This window comes from Crocuta crocuta, unplaced genomic scaffold (genome assembly GCF_008692635.1).
Source record: "Crocuta crocuta isolate KB4526 unplaced genomic scaffold, BGI_CrCroc_1.0 scaffold167, whole genome shotgun sequence".
In the NCBI taxonomy this organism is placed as follows: Eukaryota; Metazoa; Chordata; class Mammalia; order Carnivora; family Hyaenidae; genus Crocuta; species Crocuta crocuta.
In genome coordinates this window covers 4,732,476-4,742,608 of record NW_027532406.1, presented here as the reverse complement: position 1 = coordinate 4,742,608, position 10,133 = coordinate 4,732,476, and the positions used below count along the sequence as shown (strand labels likewise).

General features: G+C 54.3%; 1 protein-coding gene across 2 annotated transcripts in view; it reads left to right on the top strand.

Moving 5' to 3' along the window:
* Nucleotides 1-6: 6 nt before the first annotated feature.
* Nucleotides 7-10,133, top strand: part of SLC29A3 (solute carrier family 29 member 3) — a 41,904-nt gene continuing 31,777 nt past the window's right edge. The window contains exons 1-2 of one of the 2 annotated variants that reach the window (XM_077778634.1): nt 7-44; nt 3,080-3,378. In XM_077778634.1, coding sequence (XP_077634760.1) covers nt 3,085-3,378 — 294 coding nt within the window. In that variant the 5' untranslated portion in view covers nt 7-44; nt 3,080-3,084. Of the gene's footprint in view, nt 45-2,525; nt 2,579-3,079; nt 3,379-10,133 lie in introns of those variants that run through there. The other variant, XM_077778635.1, reaches the window with a different exon arrangement.

The window sequence follows — 10,133 nt, the reverse complement described above, 5'->3', positions numbered from 1 at the left end:
CCCGGGCCTGGAGCTTCGGCCGCCTCCCCCTACGAGCCCTCCTGGTGACTGCTCCCCCGGAAACCTCAGGGCCTCCGTCCCAACCCCAGCCCCTCCGCTCAGGCGCGTCTCGCTGCATCCCACCCCGTCGTCCCTCCTCTTCCTTCTCGCTGCCCTCACCCTCAGTTTCCCCCTTTCTGGGTCTCTATTCTCTTTTTCCGCTCCCCCCCCCCCCACTTCTCTCCCTTCCTCTTTCTCCTCCTTTTGGATTTCCTGAGACTCGACCTCCCCACCCGGGGGACCTGGGTATGGACACATCAGCCCAAATTATCCAGAAGGTGGCTGACGCTAGGTCTGAGGCCTGGGGTGTCCGCAACCCCAAAGCCGATTCTGCCATGGCCTCGGGGTGGCGCCCTGTGTTCCCCAGCAATGTTTCCCCATAGGTTATCACCAGCTCCCTTACCCCCATTTCGCAGATGAGGAAATCGAGGCACAAGGGGGAGATTGGCTTAGCCAGAGTCAGAAACCCCCTCCGAACCAGCACCCAGTTCCTGATGGGGGTCTGAAGCCGCCCCAGGCACCGCACATTTCTGCTTCTTTGTGCAGGTGCCGCCCCTTCCCCCCGCATCACCCTGGAAGGGAGAGCAGGGCCAAGCCTGGCGGGCTCCCGCAGGTGCGGGAGGGGCACACACCAGGGCTCTTCGTTAGGTTTCTTTTTCTGTCTTTCTTTTTAATCCAGAAGCCAGCAGCTAGCTTTTATAAACAGTAATAAGACTTTGCTCACTCCAATGCCCTGGCTTGTGACCCAGGTTAGAGAAAATTTCTGGCTCCTTCTTCAGAAGCTCAGTCAAGGCTGAATGGTCCCGGACAAATAAATGCCTGGAGATGAGAGTGGGCTGGAGTGACCCACTGGTGCCCCCTGCACCCACCCCTGTAGCTGGAGCATCTGGAAAGAACCACTTGCCCTTCGTCTGTTGTCCAATGTGGGTCACAATTTTTACATGTTTAGACACTAACTCAGAAATGTGTATGTGCCTGCACATGCGGGTGTGCCCACACTGGTGAGTTTGTTAGTGCTGGGTTCCCTGTAGCTCAAGGTTGGAAGGGGCTCTGCTCGACCAGGGGAGTTGATAGTAGACTTGCTGGCCTGAGGCTCGGGCATCTGATAGCATCTTGCCTGCCCGCTCGGGGGTACATGCTACCCCAGGAGGAGAGGCTATCCTGAACACACAAAATCCATTCATTCAGCAACCATCGCTGAGGGTGCCCTTACCCTCTTCGCCTCTGCTCACAGCTCACTAGCCGTGAGGCCTTCTAGAAGGAGCTCTATACTTGGAGCCAGTAGACATGGGTTCACATCGCCAGCCAGCCTCCTCTCCCACGTGGGCCTCAGTCTGCTTGGCTATGCAACCTCTCTCTTGCCATTTGGGAGCTGTGTGACCTCAGGCAAATGACTGAACCTTTCTGAGCCTCACTCTTGCTCTGCGAAATGACTCTTAGAGTAGTACCTGTCATACTGGGGTGTCGTCAGGCACAAGCGCGGGCCTTTGACTTGGCATTGACTGAGTGTTGGATTTCATGTTCATTCTGGGCACTTCTTACTGTTTGAACGTGGGACCAATTGAGGACTCCTTCTTTGCCTCTGAAAAAAAGGAGGCAATAACTCCTGTCCTTAATCCCAAGGAATGTTGTGTAGCTCTCCTGAAATAGCAGAGGAGGCTCTGTACCCGCAGGACACGGTGTTCATCTCCGCAGGGAAGGAAGGCTCTGCTCTGCCTGGCTTGATGCTGTGACTTAAGGCTCTGCCTCTAATGGGAGCCGAGCTGCANGGTGGCTACTGCAGGGAACACTACAGTGTCCCAGCCTCAGCTTTTTGGAAGTTCTGCCCATTTATCAAGCTGCTGCCGTGCCCTGGGTGCTATAGAGCATAGGAGCAGACATGCTACTTTGCAGCCAAATTCAGCATCCGGCCCGCCAGGTGGCAGGCCCAGGGTGGCGGGGAAGATACTGATGTTTGCGTAAGAGCTGCTCCCACGGTCCAGCCACTGACAGTCAGCTGCAGTCACATAAGCCTCATAAGAAGGCGTCCCTTGGTTTGCAGATGGGGAAATTGAGGCTCAGAAGCATGGTGACTTGCCCAGGGTCATGTAGGTAATAGTTACTAGCAACCCAGAAATTTTGCGAGTCTTCCGTGCCATTGCCGGTTGGCCGTCTCCTGGGGGGTTGTGAGGGACCGAGGTGGGAGCCCGGGGCAGGAGCTGCCAACCCAGCCTTGGCCACGGACCTAGTCTGTGACCTGCTGCCGTTCTTCAGACCTCTAGTTCCCACAAATTAAATGAGGGAGTGGGCTGTTGGATCTCTCAACTTGCTTCTGAAGGCAGCTCTAGACGCCATGGATTTTTGGTTTTTTTTTCTAATGCTATTTACTTTGTCTTTACTTTTATTTACAATTTTATTTCTAAACACATAATACATTCACACAGTTCAGAATTCCAAAGGCACAGAGAGCAGGCAGTGAAGACTTCTCCATCCCCATCGTCCCCAGCCTCCCCCGCAGAGGAGGGAAATTCCTGTGTACCTTTCCAGAAGACCTGCATACGTACGTGTATATATTCTCCACCCCACCCAGCCCAGCCCTGCTTTTTGGTACAAACAGTAACATATTCTATGTACTTCCTTGTTTCTTCCTTTTCTCACACAAATCTGAGACGTTTAGAGAACATTCTATGCCCATCAAGGGTCCGGATTCCTTTTTTTATGGCTACGTAGGAACTTAAATGCCCTGAGACCAGGTTTGCCCTTCCAGATCGATTGCCACAGGTCCCGCTGCACCACATTGCCTCACTCCCATCCAACCTGCTGGGCTTGTTTGTGTTGGCCTGCGTGGGAGTTGGGGGGGAGGGGATTGAAACCCTATTTGGTCACTTACAGTTCCGATATCTTGTCTCTCTCCCCGGTCCTTAAACCTGAAGCTTTTGAGCCATGCTTTGGTGACCCACAGTAGGGGCCTGGTCAGCTTGTAGGACGGGAGAGTCCCTAACTGTGCCCCAGATAAGCTTCTGATTACCTGCCCCATCTCCGTTTCTCTCTGCTCCGATAGTGGCCATGACCTCAGAGGATGCCTTTCATCACAGTGCAAACTCCACCTACAGAACTGCAAGCGGCAGTCTCCAAGCTGACCAGGATGCGCTCCTTGAGAAGCTGCTGGACCGCCCGCCACCCAGCCTGCAGAGGCCTGAGGACCGCTTCAATGGCACCTACATCATCTTCTTCAGCTTGGGCATCGGTGGCCTGCTGCCGTGGAACTTCTTTGTCACTGCCAAGGAGTACTGGGCATTCAAACTCCGCAACTGCTCCAGCCCAACCGCAGGGGAGGAAGCCGTGGGCTCCGACATCCTGGTAAGGAAGCGATCCTCCTGAGAGTCAGGGAGCTGGTGGGGGTGGTGAGAGCAAGCGGCCTGGGTGGGGCGGACGGCAGCTTAACTTGGGTTTCCAGGATGCTGAGAGTATGGGTGTAAGCCGGTGAGTTGTGTGGAGTACAGGAGACAGACTTTAATCCCGAGATGTGCTTTGCATTGTGTGTGAGGCCTCCTGCTTCATGGGGTGGGGAGGAGGGAACTAGCTAAGACGATTGCAGCCTCAGGCTGCTCACAGTTTCACTTGGGCAGAAGACGCAAACGGTGATTCTACACAGTGTCACATGGTGGACCCAAGAATCCAGGGATCTGAAAAGGTGGCTCTGATAGCATTAAGTTCAGCTGTTACAGAAAATTCAAAAAACAGTGCTCACACGAGCTGGAAGGTAATGTTTCTCTCGTGTTCAAGTCTGGAGGGGGAGGGGCCAGCTCAATGCTGGGATGGTGTTCCATGCGGTCAGGAACCTCGTCGCTGCCCCCTTATAGCTTCCATAGTCAAGATTGTCTCACAGCCCAAGATGGCTGTTGGAGCACCAACCATTACAGCAAGAGAAGAAAGAGAGGCATAAAAACATTCCTGGAAGTCACACACATTGCTTCTGCTTACATTGCATCGGTCAGAACTGAGTCACATGACTGCAGGCGCTGCAAAGGAGGCTGAGAAATGTGGCCTTTAAATGTTGCCATTAACCCAGAGAACAGTGTGCCTGGATAAGCTGGGAGGTTGCAGGATTGAAGATGATGGGAAGAAATGAAGACTCGAGGATGAGTAGTCTTGTCGCCAGGGGAGAGATCACTGTGACTCAGAGCAGGTGGATAAGAAGGGAGAGGAACTTCCAGAAAGTTCAGGGAGAAAAAAGCCCGATCACGGGCAGGATGGGGGAAAGCTCTGGTGCGTGAGGGGCAGTAAAGCCCTGAGTTTTACTGGATGTCGGGTACACTTAAGAGAAAGATGAGGCTTGAGGTCATTGCCTGCCTCCCGAAGTCCTTGCTCAGGCCTTGAATGCCAAGGTGAGGCCTGGACATTGTGTTTAGTGGCACCAAGCTCCCTGCCCCCATCGGGGCTGCTCACTGTGGTGTGACTTTTCCCTCGGGCAGGGGCGGCGTTAAAGAAAAAAATTACTCTGCCACTTGTTAAGACTGTAAGAAAGGCTCCCCTCAAGTATGTTGCAGCAAGGGAGAGAGAGCGGGCTCAACTCCAGATACTACAAGGGCATGTGGGGATTTATAGCCAACGAGGAGAGTGAGGGCTCAGTGGATGAAAAATTAGAATAAAGAGCCATCAAGGTCAGGGGAGTTCTTGTTAAAGGCAGAGGCTGAGGGCACGTATACCAGAGGTTGGGAATGAGGAGCTTGCTCATATAGTGAGGGTGATCAGATATCAAGGGTGGCGGGCCTCTCGATAAATCGACTGGTGTCTGTTCTCCCCTGAAAGCTCATGGATGGGGCAAGTGGGGGCATCTCGGAAAGCATGCCAGATTGGGGGGCTGCCAGCTGCCTCTCTCCTCCAGGAGACAGGAAGAGGGAACGCCAGCAGACCGTAGCCATAGCCCTCAGCGGACCCAGGCCCTGGCTCACCACCCCCTTTTCTGAAAGCACTTTTGAAGTCCCTGACCTAACCCCAGAGAACTTTCTCCAGTCTCGTAGGGATAAACCTGACTGACTCACTGGAGCAGCCCTGTCCTCTGTCTCAGGAACTCTACATGGCTACACATTGGAATCATTCCAAGAGTCTTAAAAAAAAATCCCAGTCTAAGCCCCACCCCGGAGATTCTGATGGAAACTGGCTGAGGTGGAGAATGGACATGGGTATTTTCTTAAAAAATTTTTTAATGTTTATTTGTTTTTGAGAAAGAGAGACAGAATGCAAGCAGGGGAGGGGCAGAGAGAGAGGGAGACACAGAATCGGAAGCAGGTTCCAGGAGCTGAGCTGTCAGCACAGAGCCCGACGTGGGGCTCAAACTCACAAACCGCAAGGTCATGAGCTGAGCTGGAGTTAGACACTCAACCAGCTGAGCCACCCAGGTGCCCCTGGACATGGGTATTTTAAGACATCACACCCTCTGCCCTGGCCCTTGATTCTGACACCTTGCCAACGCCTATTTCTATTGACTGAGGAATTCATAGACACCCCCAGAGCCAGAGCAGTGTGGTGTAAACCCATTTCCACAGCTGAAGGGATCTCATGGGAATGTAGTCTAGTAGATTAGAGCCTCCTGCTCCCCGTGCGGTCCTTGGACCGGGCATCACCTGGAAGCTTGTAAGTGGTGGGGCCCCCTACCTCAGACCAGCTGAGTCAGGAGCCACATGCTGTCAAGCCCCCCCACCCCCACCCCGGGGTTACTGCCGGGCGCCATAGACTTTAAGAAGCACGGTCCAGGGCACGGCTTCTGGAAGCAGATGGCAGGGGTTCAAACCCTGCCTTTGTTCGCGTCTGGCTCTCTGGCCCCTGTGCTGCTTCATCTTCCTGTATGTGACAGGAGGATGCTACCACCACTAGCTTCGTAGGGTTGCTGCAAGGATTAAGTGAATTAATACAAGTACAAAGCCCTGAGAACAGGCTCTGAGACGCTTCCACCCTAAGTGCTGTATAAACATTATTATTGTTATGATCACTTGGGGGATGGGGCCCACACTTCTAAGCTGCATGTGGCCCTGGTGTATTTCCAGACGTCTGGCTTGGCTGGGGTGCTTTATGATCCACTTTTATAGACCCGTGACTCAAGCGTCCAGGTTTCTGCCAGCCTCGGTAAATTACCCAGCGCACTTGGGCTTCATTCTGAAGATCCCGGTCTGTCGGGGCCAGCACCTGGCCGTGGCAGCCCCCGGGGCTGGACCGAGTGTGCACCTGTTCTGTCCACCGCCTTGGCCTCTGGGAGCAGGCTGCCGGGGGCAGGAGAGGAAGCCCCCTCTGGTGTGTGGGAGCCGGCCATCTCACGGTGGACATCCACGGCCAACTGCTCTCGCTCTAAGGCGGTCCCTTCCCAGCTGCAGGCACTTAGCATTCCAGGCCCTGCTACGATGCTTTATCGCCTCTTTCCAAGTGCTGGCAGGTGCAGATGTAGTACCTGCTGCTGCCCGGAGCTCCTGGCTCTTGGCATCAGAGATGAGAGACCTGTCACCCCTCGATTCATGGGCCGGCTTTGGGAAGCAAGCATGCTGGGGCGTTTCTGCATTTTGCGGGCCATTTTTCTTTGCCTAATTCCTCGTTCCTGCCACCCACCTCCCTGGTTCTTTCCCACTCTCATCCTGGTTTCCCTGCAAGAAGTGGCTGGTCTGCTCTGTCACCTGAGGGCCACTTTGGGAAAAGGAGGGGGAGAGTCAAATGGGTCTGTCTCCAGCCACCACCTGCAACTCAGTTAGCTGTGGGTCTGATGTTGGTTGTTTCTGTACTTTCTTTTTAATATTTCCCAGGGATGGATACCATTGGATGGGGGAGTTTGGCTTATTTAGTAGGAATATTTGTACAGAGCCCCTCTCCTCCGATTTATGTCACTTTCAAGGTCACCTCCCATCCCAGGCTCATTCCTTTCTGCCTAGAACAGTTTTGGGGATGATTTAGAACGCGTGCTGCTCACCTGCCCCCTTGCCTCTAGGCCCTGGAATAAGAACATTGAATAAACCCACCACCAGCCTTTGGGCCCAGAGCCCGGACAATTACAGCATAAACAAGGAAGAATTTCTCTGGAAAGGTAGGGCCGCAGGGCGCCACGGTGGCCATCGTTTTCCATCTTCTGAGCCCGACCCTGACCCCGCTAAGCTAGTCAGGGTGTTAAGCCTACCTCTCCTGAACTCTGTTTGTTCAGACAAAAATCCAGGCCCAGAGAGGTTCGGTAACCTGCCTCAAATCACATGGCAAGGAAGGGCTGTAGAGAAAGTCATGGAGAATTTAGATGAACAGATGATTGCAACACTAGTCAAGTTCAGAGAGGGGCATAGAGGGGACTGTCCTAGAGACGGGACCACCCCCACCCCCACCAGATGGAGAGCCTGCCCTTGGCCTGGCCTCTTTATCCACCCTGGGAGAGCAGGTATGTCAGCGGTACCCCTGGATTCCGGATGCAGCTTCCAAGCTGTCAGCATCCCTGACCGCTTCCCCACCCCCGCCCTCCTGTCTCTGGGGTTTGTAAGATCCTGATCCTATAGGGCATTGCTGGCCCTCCCCTGGCCTCTCCTGCTTCCATGCTTCTGAGTCAGGGCGTCCTCGCCTGGGTCCCCAGAACCCGGTGTACCCCCATCAGGTGCTTGCACAACTCACTATATTGACTGTCTGTTGGGGGAGGGACGGGGTACTGCTCTGCACGTTGCCAGCCTCTGCTCATTTAACCCCGCAGCACCTCCACGAGGCAGGGCTGTTAAGATCCACAATGAGAGTGCCCCATTCACAGATGGGCACGCCTCCCCCGCTGAGCTATGAGCTCTTTGGCAGTAGTGAATGCAGCTCTCTTACCATACATCCCTGTGCCCTCAGCTGGCCCGGTGCCCAGCACATCATAGCAACAATAAAAATGTGTTGCATTACTTACTGCATGCCTGGGGAGGGAAGCCCCATCACCCCGATCTGAGATAGGGATGGCATGGGTCTGCAAAGGAACAGAAGGAGATCTGGGAGTCACAGTGGCCACCACTAAAGCAGTTCTTTCATGTGGGTTGGCATGGACATCCTGCTGTAAGTAAGGGACATGGGTTGGTCTGGTTCAGCAGGTGGGGGGCCTAGGACATCCCCTTATTTATAGCACCTTCATCCTGGCCCGGCCCCTCCAGAACCCCAGGAAAGCAGCAGAGTGTGACTTGGAAGCTATTCTTATGAATAAGAACAGACATCTCAATCCAGAGAGGTGGGGTTAAAGGAAGCTAGTTTGGAGAAGAGGAAACTGGAGGAGAGATTATGAGAAGGGTCTTGGCAATGGCCTGCTGACTTTATGAAGCCCATGCCTACTACCTGCCTTTGACCTCCCATCTTTACCTGCAGGATAACCTGGTGAGTGAGGTACTGCCCTCCCCAGTTTCCTAACGCAGCAACTGAGGCTCACTGACCCGTGGTCATTAGCTAGTGAGTGACAGAACCGAGCTCTGGAGCAGTCCGGAAGTGAGCTAACCAGCAGCTCTCTGGCCTCTCCATCTACCCTGGTGGAATGGACTAGAATCCCCTGGCGAGCTTTTAAAACCTACCTGCCTGCCCCATTGGCCCACCCAGTGCTGGTGTGATCTAAGGAGGAGCCCGGGCACAAGCATTTTTAAGCTCTCCAGGTGGGGCCAACATGCGGCCATGTGACCCAAGCGAACCGTTACGATGCGGGGGTGATGAGGGGCTGTCCTCTGCCCCCCACAGAGCACCCGCCTAATAGACTTAGGCTACATTAAGAGAGTTTTCTGGAAGAACTCCCCCCAGGGCGGGCTGTCAGAGCTCCCCTCTGCTGCCAGCTTTGGAGCACAGCTGTGCTCCCCTGGGTGCACAGACCCTGGCAGCATCTACGGAATGCTCCCTATACCACCGGGACGGAAGCTGTCCCCATAGGCCAGCCGCTGTGCTAGGGTTGCTGGCTCATTCAGTAATTCCACAGGATTTATTAAACACCTGCTGTGTGCCAGAGGCTTTATTTTCATTCTCCCTTTTGGGCCTTCCTACAGCCCCAAGGGATAGGTATTATACCCATTTTACAGAGAAGGAAGCCAAGGCTCAAAAACACCAAGTGAGTCTGTGCTCACTAAGCACAAACTGAGTGACAGCCAGGACTCCCGCTGGGCTGCCTAACCCGTGCTCTCCATGCTCCTAACCCTGCCCTCCATACCAGGGTTGGCAAGTGTTTTCAGACGGCTTCTGACCGCAGTGCCCATTTCACCGGGCAAGACTGCCGTGTCTGTAACAGAAACTGTAGCAGGCACACTCAAGAGCAATCTCTGGTTGGAGTTTTCAAGGAGGAGCCAGTGATCGGCAGTGATGACCTGATGGGGGGCTATACGCCACCCAGGCTGAGGACAGAGAGCTGCCTTTCGATTTAACTTTGTGTAGGTCCTCGGTGGCCTTGGGGAGGAAGCAGTGCCGAGGGGGAGGGGCAGAAGCTGGACCCCAGGCTGTGAGCCAGAGGCCGCGGGAGGAACGCTGGAGACGGCAAACCTGGAGAACCGTTTCTCGGAGTTTTGCTTTCGAAGCTCTCCTTCTAGAAGAATGAGGCGGGAGTTCCAGGGAAGTGTGGTCAAGGAGGGGGCGGATTTTCTGGTTTCGTTTTCTGTTTAATTCAGGAGAGATAGTGGCCGGTTTGTGTGTTCATGCAAATGACCCACAAGCGAGGGGGGGAAGGCTGGTGCTTAGGAAGAAGAGGACTCACAGTGAGCCAGGTCCATGAGCAGAGGGCATGGGCCCCACTGCACAGTGGAGGGGGGTCCCGACCGAGAATGCAGGTGATCCATCCGCAGGAGAGAAGGCAATCAGAGATAAAAGGAAATAAAACTGCAGTCGTGACCCAGTAGGTGGATTTCAGATTCCTCGGTGGCTTGCAGCCTGTAATTTGAAAAACTCTGCTCTACCTGTTTGCCTCCAGCCAGCCGTGAGGATGCACTTTACCCTCATTTGACAGAGGAGGAAAGCGGAAGCAATAAATAACGTGCTGATGGCACAAGACTGAAGACAAGAGCAGGATTGTCCCAAGGGTATCCGAGTCGGCATCGTGTTTCCTGGCGCACTTGGCAAATACCCAGGTTCCCAGGTCCCGCCCTGCTGGCTCCGTCTCCTGGGGC